The 18,173-nt window shown below is 38.9% G+C and overlaps 1 protein-coding gene and 1 pseudogene across 3 annotated transcripts in view; one reads left to right on the top strand and one right to left on the bottom strand.

Moving 5' to 3' along the window:
- Positions 1–1,850: 1,850 nt before the first annotated feature.
- Positions 1,851–2,470, top strand: Gm2495 (annotated as a pseudogene).
- Positions 2,471–6,459: 3,989 nt separating this feature from the next.
- Positions 6,460–18,173, bottom strand: part of Plod2 (procollagen lysine, 2-oxoglutarate 5-dioxygenase 2) — a 68,793-nt gene continuing 57,079 nt past the window's right edge. For 2 of the 3 annotated variants that reach the window (XM_030244393.1, NM_001142916.1), the window contains exons 12-20: positions 16,175–16,300; positions 14,006–14,147; positions 12,841–12,903; positions 11,827–11,940; positions 10,044–10,109; positions 9,411–9,515; positions 8,234–8,380; positions 7,999–8,124; positions 6,460–7,813 (exon numbers count right to left, since the gene is read on the bottom strand). In XM_030244393.1, the coding sequence (XP_030100253.1) occupies positions 7,658–7,813; positions 7,999–8,124; positions 8,234–8,380; positions 9,411–9,515; positions 10,044–10,109; positions 11,827–11,940; positions 12,841–12,903; positions 14,006–14,147; positions 16,175–16,300 (1,045 nt within the window). In that variant the 3' untranslated portion in view covers positions 6,460–7,657. The remainder of the gene's footprint in view (positions 7,814–7,998; positions 8,125–8,233; positions 8,381–9,410; positions 9,516–10,043; positions 10,110–11,826; positions 11,941–12,840; positions 12,904–14,005; positions 14,148–16,174; positions 16,301–18,173) is intronic. The other variant, NM_011961.3, reaches the window with a different exon arrangement.

The following is an 18,173-nucleotide window of genomic DNA, read 5'->3' as shown; positions in this document are numbered from 1 at the left end:
CAACACAGAGGCAGTACTATGCCCATCAACAACCTAAAAAAGGTACGATCACAACATTTTTATACTTCATGTGCATTACGTTTGAATCATCAAAAGTTAAAAAAAAACACACAATTGGTAAGTCAGTGACTATCCATTTATATCTTTTCTCTTCCCATTGGCTGGTATGGTGCCATATTTTTCTGTTGCTGTGGTAAAACATGATGAAGGCAACTTAGAGAGGAAAAGGTTTATTTGGGGTTTAGGGTTCTAGAGGGCTAAGAGTCCATCAGCCTCAAGAGTGGTGAAGCGTGGTAGCAGGAAGACAAGGGAGGCAGGAACAGCTGAGAGCTCTCATCTGAAACTGCAGGCAGCAAGCAGAGTGTGGTGGAGGGGGGAGAAAGGGCAGGAGGAAGGGAGGAAGAGAGAAACAGAAACAGAGAGACAGAGATAGAGATAGAGAAATTGACAGAACAAACTGGGAGGATTTTGAACTCTCAAAGCCTGACTCAGTGAGGCATTTACTTATTTCCAAGGGTGACTCTAGGATCAGACCTCTCAGTGTACCTGGCTTAGAGGCTAACCCAAATGCATGCCTGTCTTGGAGTGATCTACAGAGTCACATAAACCCACCTGTGACAGGGCAGGGAATCCGGAAGCACATTAGGACTCAAGAGTACCTGTACCTGTCACAAAGGTGAACTATCAGCCATCATCCAGGCCACAAGCATCTGAGAGCCATCACCTATGTCACAGAGACAAGCGTGTATTTTTAAATTGTTGTGTCCTCATTTTAGACCACAAAGAGATTAACAATGGACTAAATTTTTACAAAATGTATTGCAAACACTCTTATCCAAAAAACATTACCAAGACAAACATCCCAAATTAGTAGAGGAAGGCTATTTAACCAGCAAAAGACTACCTATGTGTTCATGTCAATTTTCCACCATACCTGGTAGGTAATAAAATCAGATTATTCCCTCAGCAGTGGTAACCCATGTCTTTAAACCCAGTACTCAGAAGGCAGAGGCAAGCCGAATTCGAAGCCAGCCTTGTTTACATAGCTAGATTCAAAACAGTCAAAACTACAGAGAGACCCTGTCTCAACACACACACCCACACACAAATAAAAATAATCATATTTCCTGAGCCCTGCCTACTCTATGATCATCATTTCTTTACCCTTGAATTCACTGCAAGTTCCTTTTACACATGACCAACTTACTATAGCAACTGTACAGTTAAAAATAACATGTTCATACTTTTACAAAAATTACTATTTTCTAAGTTTGTATGATCCACTAATCTCTACCTTTCAGCTAAAAAGAGTTACTAAGTTCTAGCCTTTTTTTTTTCCTTTTTCTTTCGACATTACTCGAGTTTTAACTCTCCTAAACAGTACTTATCCCATTTCGCAGGCCAGTCTGAAAAGATGTTGAAACGATGTTTGGTCAAATCAGCCAGCCAAATGGAATGAGCAAAACCATCAGTAACCAGGGTAACCGTGTGACTCCAGTAAACACGTCAAGGCCACTCGCAGCCTCCACATCTGAATCCACTCTCTTCACTGGTTGCTATTTTAGGACTATATCTTACTTCAGAGTTAGATGATTAAATGGGAGCTTTTTAGATAGTTTTTGAAATACATATAATACTTTCTTTTTAACACCAATTCATTCGATTTAAAAATGCCTATTGGAAGTCTACCACATGCCGCCCTATGAGAAAAATCACTCATAAACTGAATAATGAAAGCAGAGACACTGAGTTCTTGATAGAGACTTAATGCATCACTCTCTCCAACTTGGACAATATGTGCACAGCTCTATTCAGGGACAGACTCAACACCTTCATCTCATATGTAGTGAAAAATCCGGCGTCAGTTCCTTGTGGCGGGGACCCTGATAGACAAGGGCTTGAGGAGCAACCTGCCTACGTTTTATTATGACTACTGTGGTATGTATCTTACCCACGATTCTCTGTCTGTGAGGAAGACACACCGCAGTGGTCGGAAACAAGAATGTGAAAGACTATTCCCAGAAATGGATGGAAGAGCTTGCCAGAGCTGACGAAACAACGGCTGCATTTCAACAAGGAAATTCCCTCCGGGCTCCATTCTCTGCTCCTTCGCCTGCTGGGACCATGATCCCACCTCCCTCCAGTCTCCCAGGTCCTCCTCCGCCTGACAGTATGCCTGCACCCCACATGGGAGGCCCGCCCATGATGCCAGTGATGGGCTCTCCCTCCGCCTGGGATGATGTCCGTGGGACCAGCTCCTGGGATGAGACCGCCCATGGGAGGCCACATGCCCATGATGCTCAGGCCGCCGATGATGAGACCTCCCGCCTGCCCTATGATGGTAGCCACATGGCCTGGCATGATCCCGCCAGCCAGATAAGAGCAGAAGCGCTTTTTATCATTTTGTGTTTCTTGCTCTGTTTCACCAGAAGATCTTGGTGCTGAGCCTGAATGTTTAGTAGATGCACGACAATGAACCTTGTCTCTTAACTTGTGACTTGGCTGGGTGGGTGCTCAGCTTTGCCGCCAGAGCTTCTACGGACCACTGCACCTGGAGTCTGGAGAGATTTCCCTGAGAGTCACTGAGCAAAGAAAAAAAGCTGTGATTAATTCTGAAAGCTATACAACCACTTTAGGATGGATTTCTTCCCTGTCTAGAGTGTCCACATGGATTTGATTTGGGGGGTGAAGGGCCCATATCATTCCTCATCTAGGACCAGCTCTGGATGATCACTGCCACAGCATCCAATCCTCACAATAACACGTATTTCCCATTCCTTGTCCTTGAGGTTCAGAGATGAGTGTAGAGATAGCAGCTTAAAGCAGTGGTCCTCAACCTGCGGGTCATGGCCCCTTTGTGGTCCAAAGACCCTTTCACAGGGGTCACCTTAAGACTACCAGGAAACAAAAATATTTGTATCATATGATTCACAACAGTATCAAAATTACAGCTATGAAGTAGCAGCAAAAATAATTTTATAGTTGTGGATAACCGGCACGTGAGGAACCATATTAAAGGGTCACAGAGTTAGGAAGGTTGAGAACCAGTGCTGTAGAGTGAGTTGGGTCCCTTTAGTTTGGTTAAATAGCCAAGGCACAAGGAAAGGGTGGTTGTGAACAGGTGAACACGAAAAGCAGACATAGCCGAGAACTATTTTGACAACCACTCTCCATTTATAAAAACATCATTAATGTCAAAAATGCACATTGTAACTTTCAGTGTTTCAATCACACAGTTTCTATTTTTTTTAACCACAGTAATGTGTCCTTAATGTTCCAGCCATCAGCCTTGTAATGAGCACTCACAATTACTATTTCACAATTACTATTTCTTTCTTTTTCATATACAGTAATTGAAAAGATTTCTTCTTTGTAGACTCCTCGAGACCTGTTCCTGTGGTGGTATAGCTATAACTTGTCTACTCCAAAATGTATCAAATGTACCTGCGTCTGACATCTTCTATACAAGTTTTATTAGTAACACACGCTAGCAGTTACTAGCATTACTAGGTGAGACAAACTTAAATGAGAAGCCTACAATAGAGGTTAGAATTGAGGACAATCCATTTCATTAGCATTAACTGGAGGCATGCCCATTCTCTGAGAATGAGGTGCTGCGATTACTCCTTTTGAAACACTGATACAGAGCACAGCAAATCATTTAAAAAGAACCTTTGAAAAATCATCTCTTCAATCTTCATTAGTACTAGCTCTAAAGAAAAAAAAACGCTTAGGAATAACTAAAGGGAAATTCAAGTTTTTGGATTCTCATGTTTAGATTAGACTATCATCCGTGGATTCTAGCCACAAGGTGGAGCTGTGATGTCATAGTTTGCAAACACAAACCATGTAAATCCAGATGAGAAGGCTTTAGTAAAACACAATCTAAGAAGATAACTTATCGAAACTCTATACTTTTTTCCAACTATCAATTATGTATCACTAATGCTTAGTATCAATTATGTTTCCATTGGCTCGATGCTGCCTTGGCTGTTACAAGCTCCAGCAGATTCAACTACCCCGTGATCTTCCAAGAGATCCTATTACAGTCTCAAAGGTCACTGAACAACACTTTAAGGAACACCTTTTTAAATTACTTAAAAAGTTATTGTGCAATTATGCACAGAGCAGTTTACTATCTACCCAAATTCACAGGAAACTTCTCTGTCCCTTAATTCTCAGTGACAACGTAACTTACAAAATTACAACGTAATTTACAAAAATGAGGCTTTGAAACGGTGACTCTTACGGCATGCTATGGCAATTTTAAATTAATGACTCATGTTTTTACTATTATATAATATAGGCAGAAATTCCTAATTTACAAAGAATATTAATATTCAAAAGAAGCCACTTATTTTTCAGTGAAGACAAAACATGCTAATTGGTTTCTTAATGTACAAATAAACAAATATGAACATCATCAACTTGACAGCACAAAAAACGCTCTTATAACTTAACATAGGGTTATGTACCTGTATGGCAAGAGCCCTTCCAATGGGCTCCAAGCCCAGTCCACAGCTCAGTTTGCATTTTAGAAGCATGCATCCATGTACTTTTCTACTTTCTTAATTTAAATCAAAGCTTGTTTTTTACACACACACTCACACAGCCTCTATGTTTTCCTTCAATGTATATTTAATAACAATTCCAAGTCTGTACTTGTTCTGTGAAAGGCCACAGAAAAACACTGCTGACAAAGCCTGCTTTCATGATGTCCTAAATAATTTAATTTTCCAAAAACAGCATCTAGTGAAAGGAAGTTATTTATACAGACTGATTCTCCACCGTGAACAGCAATTTTAAATTCTATTAGATTTGTCTGCCATTTAAAGGGATCTGGTGTGTAAGTGGTCCCAAACTCTGAATGAATGACATGTCTAAACACTAACACATAAGGTGTGCTCTAGTGTTTAGCCAGCAGGCAAACTAGCAAGAAAGTGGGCTACTTCTATCACTCAGAGCTCCGCTTATTACATTCATGTGTGCTTTTCCCAAAATTTTACTCTATGAAATTACCAATATTAGTTATTTTTTAAGGTAAAGCAGAACAGAGAATGAAATACTAGAATATAATGATCTGTTCTAGGGGACAACTTTCATACTGATTCCATGTGCATAAATAGTTAGTAAAAGCAGACATGAGGCATGTATAATGAACGGGAGTAAGAGGTTCTGGTTTCAAACATTAGCGGAAGAAAGAAGAAAAGGAGAAAAATAATGTGGAGCAAAATAACTATCATGAGGATTTGCAAGCCTGTCCTTTTAGACATGTAAATGATTTTTTGTGTGTGTTTTCTTTCAATAATGCCTAAATGCATTCACATAGTGAAATATTGCAGTTGTAAGGAAAAAGCACAAAATCCGTTTGCTCTTCCAAGGTCTCACACGTTTATGCTCCTCTCTAGAATTTTATACACACACACACACACACACACACACACACACACCGAGAGAGAGAGAGAGAGAGAGAGAGAGAGAGAGAGAGAGAGAGAGAGAGAGAGAGAGAGAGAGGACATGGATTTTTTTCTTGCTGGTCTTACACTCCAGCAGCATGATGTTTACCTCATACACACTCTCTTGCAGAGACATCTGTCATTTTGTTATTCCTGAAAAGAACACATGAATCATGGCTCCAGGAACTCTTCCCATCAGCGTCTCAGTAGTCCATTTTCTCCACCTACCCAATCCTACATCTCCCCATCTTTAACTTGTATCATCTACTTGTGGGAGGTTTACTCTAATTATGATTCTAGGATACACTGTGTATTATTTCATTAAAGGGAGACGAAAAATGAAACCCGAAAATTTGCTAATGTGCTGTGTTTACTCAATTCCTGAAAACATGGCCTGACGTGTCACGAAGGAGCCAACGCCTGGCATCTGGCCCCCTCTGGACAGTGTAGCATGTGTCCGAGGCTAGCCTGCAGAGAGTAAGTCTGTTAGTCTGCTGGACCTGGATGGTGCCACCGCCAGACCAGATCTACTAATTGTGAACACTGCCTGGAGTGCGATTAGATTAATAAATCATCACTAAAACGCGTCCTCAATCTGGCTGATCTACTTTGCATGTTTGGGGACACCAAGAAGAGCACAAGGAGGGAATCCCACTTCTTCCTGGTGAGCATGAGAGCGGAACCACCATATCCTCATGGCTTGGAACAGAACCTGGATCCTCAGATATTCAAAACTACAACTAGACAAAGATGCAGACTGAGTGAATGTATGGCTTTCGTTTGCACTCCTATAGAATGAATTATATCATCTCCCTGGTAAGATGACCTGTCACCGTACGAGTAGAAAAATATAGCTGAATTTAAAATGTACGTAGTAACTGATATACTATTAAGCCATCAAGGTAAATGAAATAATTACGGCTTTTATATCAGATATGCTTTCAGGCTAGTTTACGATACATTCAGTTCTAAAGAAACACCAATAAGACAGAGAGGCACAATGTTTATTTTAAATTATTTTATTTTTCATTATTTCCTAACACACAGAGTTAGAAAAATGAATTTTGGCACCGTGAATAAAGACTTTCTTCAAGTTTAACCTTTAAATTAAAAACAGTAGCTATAGTATATTTAAACCTCATTTGGAGAAATATTAAAAATTGAAATAAAAAATTTTGCTGTGGGAACTTTTAACAAGTAGGGTAGAGGAAAAGTAATTAAGGAGACTAAGAATGAGAAAATAGATTGCAGTGAGGGAAAGAAAAACCCCTCCCCTAGGGGGAAAAAAGAGACCAACTACCAACTATAGTCAAGGGTAAGGAACAGGCTCAAAAACCATCTTCCTGATATAAAATTCAAGTACGTAAGCTTTAAAAAAAACATAGTAAAATTTACTACTGATCTCAATGAAACTGTTATTTTTCCTTACTATTTTCTATAATGGGGGGGGGGGGGACTAGAAGGAAACAAATCCTGCTGACATAAGGACACTTGGAGCTGACGCTTGAAGCACTTTGTAAAGCAGAAAGACATGAGCTTCCCCTGAGACTTGCCCTGGAGGAACACAGGGGCCCAATTTCCACCAGAAACGAACATCTGCCTCATGCACTGTTCCTTTCCAGTGGCTATGCTTCCATGGCTATCTGCACTAGGTTTCCTGAGGGAAACCTTTGTGCAATATTTTCTTTGGGTTTTCTTCCTAATTCCTGGAAAACAGCCCTACACAGAGGTCAATGTGACTTAATAATTACATAGAGCCAGTAGGCGTCAGAATCCCAGGCTTTCAGGTTTGCTGATTTTCATTTAGAACCGTTTGCTATACTTCCCCCACCGATAAATAAAACCTTCTCAGGTTCTTCTTAAATAAGAACATATTACCAGGCTTACTTATTATCATTTATGCCTTTGTACCTAAACATTTTATAAACTGTCATTATTTTCAGAGACAATTAAAGCACAGAAATAAATACCAACTTTCACTTTTTTTTCCTTTCTTTTCTTCTTCAACCTGTGTTTTAAGGCTCAGAGCAGACATAAAGAGACATCACACAATTTTATATAAAAAGTGTTCAAATGCTTGGCCCAAAGTGATGTTGTTCTGTTGACATTATTCTTCTTGTCTTCTCAAGTACAACTTCAGAGACATGTTCACGCCAGTCATCCATCTCAGAGAGCCATTCAGTTTGAGTTACGTAAATAACTTAGGGATCTATAAATGACACTGCAATGTATCGTGTTCCATTTTTAACAGGAAGTCCTTCGTGCAAATGTGTGAGCCTCCCAGGATGCATGAAGCTCCAGCCTTTTCGTGGGGACTCAATGGAGCAATTATACCTCAGAAATTTGCATCCACCTCCCTAAAAAAGTTAAACACAAACATGCACATTTTTAATCAGTAGCAACATTCAAACTGTGCCATCTAAATGGCGAGCAAAAAACAAACAAACAAAAACCAAACAACAAAAAAACAAATATCAGCAGAGCCTTTTCCATAATACCACAGTTCCTAAACTTTTTTTTTTCATATGTTTGTCATAATTACCTGAAAATCCTCTCCTACATTATTCAGAGCAATGTTGATGGTAAAGGTTGAGGCATCGTGGTGGGGACGGAGCGAGCGCTGTCTTTCAGGTGAGTACTTTACTACAAAATTCAGCAGTGCAAATCCCTAGAAGATCAATGCAGGAGACTTGCTGAGCAGTGAAAACACAGCAGAGCATATTCATGCCTAAACTGGTCGGCAGACTCGGAACAGGAAGGAAGAACTGGACAACTACCTTTGTATAATAGCCTGCGAAGACCTTCAGTGTGACTGGAGCAATGAACTCTCGGATGAAATGAAGCCAAACATTCTCCAGCCCGATCTGCTTCATATGAATATCGTCAGTCGGGACATTTTCATAACCACCCGATATGCGGCTATCCTGGAAACGACATTAATATATTAAGACAATTTGTACTGATTGGTATCTTGGTATTGTTTTCGATCAAGAATCATAATAAAATAAGCAGCTGTTTGATTATGCTGTGCCATCTGTTTGAGTTGCACGAGGATCAAGTTCTTTTAGGTAACACACACAGCTTTGCACACGACATGCATGTGTCAGCAGTGAAGCGAGCTTCGGTAGGAAAATGCTTTTCTACTTATTAATTGTAGACGGAGTTTCAGTATTAAAGTGGGCTTTCTGAGTCTTCATACCACCCCTTAAAATAACTTTACAATAAGCCTCCTTGCAGTAGATCCCACTGAGCGCTCTCTGGACCAGAGCCCCTGCAGCCCTTCTTGTGTTTGGTGAAACCCAAGGCTTTCAGTAACTGTTCACCATCACATCACCATCGATAGACTACGACTTTGCCACCATATCTTGAAAGCACGCCTTCCTGATCAGCTACATAACTGTGAGCCACGCTGGGCAAATGCAGTTAAGGCCAAATCATCCCACTAAAATTCCACTGTAATGTTAAAGAGCAGGCTGTCCCTGTGGCTTCTTAAAGAGACAGGCATGGAATCAATGCCCATGTTACTTCCTGCCAAGTTTCCTAACTGAATGTGAATAAAAAGCAGAATTACAGATCTGCTGCACTATTTTACACACGACTGTCTTGGAGTTTTCAGTACAGTGTGCTGGAACAATAGGCACAGGGAATAAAAACTGTCCTTGGAACACTGATGAGTGAAGACATGGATTCCCTCATGACTTCCAGTCTGGGGGCACGGGTCCCTCGTGGCCACACAGTGGAATTACTGTCATAAATGAGAAAGGGACCCAGGTACGGAGTGAGTTAAAACAATTAACAATCAGTAAAATGAGGCTTACACGTTTCTCGATGGCTAATACAATTAGCTCAAGGCCCCAGAGACGTGTAACGAATAAGGCACACGTCCTCTGAAATATCTCTGAATATATACCCCTCCCCTCCCCATTTTATTACTTTCTGCAAATGACAACTCACGTGATGCTTTCCGCCGGACCACTTGCCATAATGCTCCATTTCTTCTACCAACTCATCACAGGCTCGTTCAGAAAATATGGGAAACCAGAAGACATCTGGACAAGGCTACAATACAGCATATGTCTTTAGAAGGTGGAGTAACACTAGCTCTTGATACGTATGCTTTTTTTAAAATTCTTTGCTAGAAAATAAGTTTTATCATCGCCTTCTTCTAGTGTGCCTTCTTGCTCCATAAAACAATGGGGTATCAGACCTGGCGAAACTTCCTCAGAAACACATCTGAAGGACAGTTTTGAACATTGAAATGCAGTACATTTTTAACAGATCTGAGTAAAGACTGTTTAAGAACGGGAGTCCAGTGTTTTTCCAATACAAGGTTCCACTGTCCATAGCTCCCCAGCTTTGCGGCTTGAGGCAGCTCCAGCACCTAGATACATATCTGCATGCTTTCAAAGGCAGCAAGGTCTTCATGGTTGATTCCATTAAGAAAACTAAAAGCTGTAAGTAAACCTAATGAATAGTGCCTAACCAATACTTTCTCCATATTTAAATTTTCTGTTCATTCCGTGTTGCTTAAGATTTTGTGGAAATTAGAGGAAGAACACTCTATAAAGTAGAATTATTAGTACAAACCTGCTCGACTATATTTTCAGTGAAAATCTTTGAATAATCACGATTTATATATTTTTCCTTCCAATCCTAAGGAAAAAAAGAACACATTTAAACAAATAACTGTTCCATAAATAAGTATACTTTATAAAAATACTCTAATAACTTGTAAGTTCAAGAAACTTGTAAGTTTCTGAAAATTACTATTTTCAGAATAGTAATAGAAATAGAAAATTAATAGTAATTTTCAGAAACCAGTTTATATTTTAATCCTGGCCTGGTTCTGTGTATGGGTACACCCCATGAAATCAAGCCTTTTATTTATAAAGTTTCATTTCTCAGGCTATTAAAATTGAACAATATTATAATGGGTAGGTAGATCTGCATGCAATTTTTTTCTGATATTTAACATGTGGTGTGTAAACATAAAAAACAAAACTGGGAATGTAGCTCACAGCATTAAGGATAGGGAAAAAAAAACCTTAAATTCCAGTTGGGTTGAGCCATCATGTTTAATTTGTTGATGCTAACGTCCTGAACGTTTTATGTTGGGCAGTGACATAAACTCTTCATGTAAAAACATCCTTCTAGTCATCAAGTCAATTATAATCTCACTTATCTTTTAGAAATTCTGAAAATGGGAAAAACTCTAAGTATTCTGTCACTGAACATCTTCAGACTGAAGTATGAAAGAATGAGCAAGACCATGCCAAGGTTAGCAGAGCCTACTTGCTCAGCACATACTGCTCAGGAGAGCTGAGTTCCTACAGGAATACAGGCAATGAAGGACAGGAACGAAAGTTCACCGGGAAGCTATAACCAAGTAGTGCTATCCCTCAAAACTCTCAAAAATTCAGAAGCAGAGTTAAGCCCGTAGACTCTATTCTCTCCATAAGAAAAGAGAACCATTTCTAGTTCGACCTCATTAAAGCTGAAGACGCACAAGGAAAAGAAGACAAATGCACCTTTGAAATACCACAATAACAAAAAGATGTTTCTTTTTTTTTAATCCAACAGAGGACTCAGTGCTCAAAGTTGCTCTTTCTGGAATCCTGCTAGTTTTCAAAAAATCAAAGACTACTCCCATCAGGAGGTCTGAGTCTTTGTAATTTAAAGCTTACTGTTGGCGAGGGAGGGGAAGAGAGCTTAAGAAGGTAACGGAAATGACTATTCAAGAAAGCTTTCTTAGATCTATGTGCCAGTGCTACTGGTGAACAAGGTCCCTGTAGTTCAAAACCAGCCGCCATAACTATCTGACTCAAATTTCCTCAACTTAAGGGTATATTACCTTATATGGGAGACAGTTTTACTCTACATTGTCCTCTGGTTATCTTAGCAAACATTTTTATAAAACTGTCAGATTACTTTACTAAGTATTATGACACTAAGCAGCTTTAATTAAATACTGGGTGTTTCCCCAAGCTAACTTGTGATATTTTGTGTGTGTGTGTGTGTGTGTGTGTGAGGGTGGGGGCGCAGCTAGGGATGAACTTAATACATTTGATGCTAGCGTAGAGTTCTAACCCCAAGTCACTAAGGTCTTTCTCCACCCCCTTTAAAAATTGTTATTTATATTTTTAAAATTATGCTTAATAGTGGGAGAAAGCAAAGAAATTGATAAATTGCTTTCCTTTAAGATAACTGTGTCTTAATTTGAATGAGTTCTTGGTCAAATTTAGAACTATCGCAGATCATAAAACACAACTGTACCCATTTAAAAATATTTATGTGTCGATATTAGTGCATGATTTATGTCCATTTAATTTGACAGGAAGATAAACAACAAGGGAGTTGAACACGAACATACCACGGGATTTTCAAAAATCTGCCAGAAGTCATTGTTAAGATGGGAAGTGTTGTAATTAGCAGTTGATATCAGCCGTCCAAATTCATGTCTGTTAGAAATGTACATAAACACACCCTATGTACCAGAAAAAAGGGAGTATTACTCTCAAAGCACTGAACATTTAATCATGGGAAAAATATATAAAATGCATTAATTTCAACTTTTGTAATACTTCATTTGTAACTACATTTTGATTTTCATAAAACATGCATTATTTAAAATAAATAGTGTTATAAATTCACACAACACAGAAAATAGCACTAAGTGTCAACTGAAAGAGAGGACTGGGCTTCGGGGCCACTCTGTTACTCTCTCAATAATCCTAGACACAGATGGGGAAAGCAGAAAACATTCCAGACATCAACAGGCAATCAAGTGTGTCTTCTTTTTCTCTTTATTTCCTTTCAAAGCATTTTATGGAGCTCGAGATGTCAAAGTTCTTGCTCAGTGCAGCACTCCTCTACTGTTCTGACTCAGCACCCACAGCTCTGTAGGCCCTGCCAGGGTCTAAGAGGGACGTCTTCTGTCTTCGCCCTAAACCCAGTCAATGTGGCAGACACCACTGGGTCAAGGAAGTCTCTTTGTACCTGTTTTTCTTATAAGAAGGATTAGTAGCAAACACACACATCAGCAAGTGGCCAGGTCTCATCTCTAATGGAGATGAACTTTCAGCCTACTTCCTTCTCCTCTTCAGAGCATGCCCAAACCTTACAACAGTAAGTGAAAGTATCTGTTATTTCTCTCACCTGCTAATTATAAAATGCAAATTACTTTCATCAACCAAGAGCTGACTATCCAGCAACAGTCCTCCAAAATCCCACAACACACATACGAGCAGAAAAGGATCCCATGAGTACCAACATTTTACCAATCAGTGCAAAGGAGGCTATTATGGGGTGGCTTTACTGCCACTCAACACAGCATATCTAACAATTACATTAAAAAAAATTTAGTAAAAATAAATAAAAATGACACCTTTGGGGGGCTGAGCATTTGGAATGTTTCCGGAGTAGGGGAGTCTTTTTCCCTTTGTAAGGTCTAAAATGAAGAGAAGCATCGGGTCAGTTGATCTGCACACCCATGTGTGAGGGAGGCATCTTGGTAAATAAATACAGCAGCCTGGATAAAAACTGACACTGTGAAATGCCCTTCCTAGACGGCATGCAGAACAAGCAAAGCTTACAGAGCACACGAGAGCCTCAAGCCTTCCCTGCTGCTTCACTTTAACGTGTTTGGTGAGACACAGATCCAAGCTCATTCCTTAGCAAAACTTCATTAGACACATAATTAAGACAACAGAAAAAAATAATGAGTAAGAGGCCATTCCGGATGCGCTGTTGAGTGAAATCAGCCAAACATGAGCACACAAATACAATCAAAGGTCCTGAGGGTGTTCAATGGGGGTGCACACAGATACACAGGCAGTACAAACATTCTGGAAAACATGCCTTGTTAAACTAAGGAAAAACACTTGCCAACTTTTCTGATATTCCTAAGGCCATGGCTGCTCATATAAATTCAGGAACAAAATAACAATATCTGAAACAGAAAATCTTATAAATATGTTTTCTGAATTAAAACATATTTGCACATTTTGAAAAATTATTTTCTATAAGCATTTACATTTTATTGTAAAAGTACATTTCTAAAACACTAATACACCATCAGCTCCAAATATATTACATATACTATCTTTATAGTCTAGGGAGCCTGCTTCATAAGAGTATACCATCAATAATATTATAGAGTACACTCAGAAAAACAGCTACTGATGTCAGAAGATTATGTGCTTATCAAATATGTAAAGTAAATTTCATTCAAATTAATATTAACTAAACTCGATTATTTTACTTAAAATTTTTCAAATGTGAGCAAATAGTATTCTTAAAAGAACAAAGCTTATTTTTGGATTCTGCCTTTATTAAATCTTCTTAGGCTGCTTATGAGACAAGCCTAGTCTAACATTTCAAAATCTATGTTACAAATGTTCACAAATTATCCTCCTTAAAACCCTACGATCAAAAAAATTGGCTAGTATTTACAAATCGGGAAGAAAGGAGCATCCAAACATAGTGACACACGGACTGAAAAGCAAGCACCTCATGAGAACGCTGCCGGGAGCCGCAGTGGTGGACCTTACCATATCTCTAGCATTGCGGCAAAGAGCCATATCGGGATCCAACTTATCACGGACAAAATAGTTCCTTTCATTCATCTCAGATCGGAGTGTCTTTCCTTGAATTAAGTACACATTAGCCATATATGGGACATTCCAGATTCCTCTGAAAGTTAAAAAAAAAAATACATTCCAAAAATATCACACATAGAAAAATGTGCTTCATGCTTACATTTTAAAAAGAATGCTTTGTAAATGTTCAGGTTTTGTATATGTAAATTATTTGGCTGGTAAAGCATAATGATGGTGTTTGACAAATATGAATTATTGTATACACATATCCTAATGAGGCTTAGGAGAAATTACTCCCCCTCGATAGACTTTCAGTTAGGTTGTATGTAGCTGTTGCTACCTGTCACGGTTGTTACAGTTACGTCACGACAGTCTACGCACAGACTGTTTTCTGTTTAACAGTGAACATCCGAGAGCGAAAGCCCTCACACAGAACCAGAGCTGTGCTGGCCTTGGCTGGCATAGCTCCCTAGAGCAGACATCAGAGCCAAGACATATAGGTCAGAGAGGTATTTATACCACAGGATTTTGTAAAGGCTACGACTGAGGGCGTGCTTCCAACCACAGCAAAAATAAATAAATAAATAAGTAGACATAAAAATAAGAACCCTTACATGGTATTCACAAGGAATTCCCTGAGCTTTCCTTACGTCTGTGGAAAAAGCTGAGAGGAAACACAGCTGCAGAGTAAGTGTCTGCAGACCTTTCTCTCTCTGCGCCCCCCCCCACCCCATTCTGACAGGGCTCCCTCTATATGACTGGTATCAGCTCCCCAAGGCCCGCGTCTGTCACGTTTAGGAAGCAGTAAGGAAAAATCCTGACCAAGGACGTGTAAGACCTCATTTTGTCTTACTTAGATGAAAAAATATAAACAATAAAAGGCCTTTAGATCTACACAATGTGTCCGGTAAACTCTAACACTAAACGTGATGGAATACACCATGCTTCCCTCTAAGGGCACACATGCAGATGCACTCAGTAACTGACCACGGTCCTTACGGATAAATCAGACAGGAAGCCACTGTGTACAAAGAAATTATGGTTTACTCCAATCAACACGAAGGCACTCTTCTGCACTTGATGACCTTCATTTCCATCAAATCCATGGATAGCACCAAATATATGACTTATATGTCATTTTACACTTAATAAAAGTAACTGAAACAGAGTTGACTTAGTACTGATCCCTTACCTACCATGCTATCAGATAACAAAAACTTTATCACACTGGTATCTTTCAGATGAAAATCTTCTAAGTCAACCTTTACCTTCAGAAGGAAAACGTCTTGCCACAGCTACAATTTTCCCAAGGAAAATATGAGTTATTTAATCTAAGGGCACCTCCTTTTAGAAGTCAGAGTATATTCCCCATTTAAACTGAGCTGATGAGTTTGATAATTAAGACGAGGCACTTAGGACTCAGGCAATGCTAGCCTACAATCTGGGGAAAAAAAGAGCGACATTCTTGCCTAGCATTTCCGTAACAAAAACTCTTTTGATGCTTGACAGACTAATTTTTTTTTAATTTTAGCAAATGTCAGCTATCATTTAGAAAGTATATATTACTTGTACATTTGTACTCTATAGCGTCTGTATTTTTTGAATCCTCTAAAAGATGACAATTGAATGTCAGTGGTTTCTTACCTTTTTATGTACACATTAGATCTTACACACAGAGATGACAAATTAAAAGCTACCACCAGCTCCAACAAAATCACCTCATGAAATTGCGAATGTGTGGAAGTTCTGGTTTTCTGCATTATTATTTCTGTATTTATAAATTTTAAAGACAATGAAGACAAGTTTTATTAGAGCTATTAAATGACCTAGATAAACTAAATTCTTGTCCAACTTTAGGAAAGAGTTCTACTCCTCTCTACCACTGGATGTGTACACATGACAACCAAGTATTATCATACAACAATGAAGTTGTCCTATTAGTCATGTAGATTCCTTTCGATCTTAAAAAATAAAAAAAGTTTTTATGTAACTGTAAGTGATCTCCAAGTTCTCAAATGTATCCTAAGCAAAATGAAGACAGATAAAGATGTTTTTAAAGTAATATTAGTAAGATCATATTGTCACTATATTGTATATGAAATGATTCATCAGGCAACTCACACTCTGTTCCCCTGAACAATATCCACGTAATCTTCAGAGCGAGCATAGTACCCATCAGGACTCAGTGCTCCCCAAAAGTTGGACCACAACTTTCCATGACGTGTCACAAGAGGAGCAATGATTTTCCTAGGACAGAAAACCCACAGTGTTATTAACTTTTAAATATTCATTGGAGTTGTGTATTTTGCAAGACATATAACATGGTGAAGTTCATTTAACATATTATAACAACACATACATATAGACACATATGTAATACACAAATAAATATTAGTCTCTTCGTCTTTTCTTCAATAGATACACAAAATTTTCAGTTATGTTAATTAAAAAAGAAAAAATGGAACATTTATTGAAAATGCTAACAAAATACTAAAATAACTTTTTAACAGCATGTTAGTTACATTGAAGAGAGTAAAACTAAATTGTTTCCTTGTGTTTAAATTAAATTCTAGTTTAACTGGCAAACTGAACACTCTCTACAACATTAAGGTAGCCAATGAATATTTGTTGAACAAAAAACAAAATACGCAGATGGGCCGAGACACTGATGAGTCAAGGTTCCTAAAACAAACCCTAATCACTTTACCATCTGTCTCCGGGATTTTAGGGCTTTTAAAACTGGGTTATAGTTGTAAGCTGGCCTAACAGCAACGGATACGTCAGCCTTCACTTCAGAAAACAAAACAGAGACGCTTGCCTGGAACTCAAAGTCCCTTAGGAAACTAGAGTTTAAATGTAATTGCTAACGCGTTGTGCTGAGACGGGACTTTGAGTGGCCTGCAATGCATCAACTTCAGAGAAGGTTATAAAAGCAGGGAGACCTTGACACTCTTTTCCTCTTGCCCCTCCTCTCCTCAGAACATTCCGAAGAATGTTACGAAGCAGCAGGCAGCCCTGAAGAAGCCCTGCTCCTGACGCTGAACCACCCAGTGTACACGTCCACAAGAGTCAAATAATAAGCTTACTCTTTATAGCTTACCCTGTTGGTGGCCTTTTGTTATAGCCATAGCAAACACAGTAAGACACTGTGACAATATTCTGCCTTAACAGCTATTTGGAAAGTGGTACCTTTGAGACAAACACAGTACCAAGCATTTGCACTACACAAACTGCCATAAAATTAACTCATCTGTGCTGGTTAGTTTTAACTCTCAACACAACAAAACTTAGCATCACCAAGGAAGAGAGAGTCTTAAAGAAAAAAAATTTTCATAGAACTATAGTTCTAAAATCAGGTATTTCCAATAATCTGATCATTCCACAGCGAGCTGTAGTTGTACCTCCCGTTGTGCTGATTGTTCCTGACTCTAATTGAAATGGAAATTAAAAAAAAAAAAAACTTCTAGATCGGGTTGGCCAATGGGCATCTCTCACGGTGTTTTAATTGTTTACTGAGGTGCGATGACTCAGTCTATTGTGGGCGGTACCATTCCCTACACAGGGGATCCTGGGTAGGAACAAAAGAGAGAAAAACTAGCTGAGAATAAGCAACCAATTATCTAAGAGCAATTATACTCTCTGCTCTTAACTGTCGATGTGACAATTTAAATTCCAACCTTGACTTGTGCTGACTCAAGTTATGACTACATGTGCTGAGTCATGTTATGCAGCAAAAGGAGCATGTCTCCAAATACAGGATGGGCTGATGCAGCATAGCAGACTCCCTATGTGTAACAGTCAAGTCATGCTGACATTTCAATTTTATTGTGAGGAACAATTATTAACGCACACACACAGCACAAATGTGCGCCATGAGGACCAGAGAATAAATAGCAACAGACTCAGTAGTAGCTGTATTATAACAGGTAGGATTAAGACCCTTGTATCCGCAATGCCTTTATTCGATTTCAATTCGAGTCAGCAGAAATTAGTACAACAGAAAATGCAACTACAGCGCGCTGTGGAATGATTGGAGTATTGGAAAATTTGGATTTTAGAACTACAACTCTACGGAATAACTGATGAGATTTAGGAAAGTCTACATTTAAAATATCTATAA

This window comes from Mus musculus, chromosome 9, assembly GCF_000001635.26.
Source record: "Mus musculus strain C57BL/6J chromosome 9, GRCm38.p6 C57BL/6J".
In the NCBI taxonomy this organism is placed as follows: Eukaryota; Metazoa; Chordata; class Mammalia; order Rodentia; family Muridae; genus Mus; species Mus musculus.
This window is presented reverse-complemented; position numbering and strand designations above follow the sequence as displayed.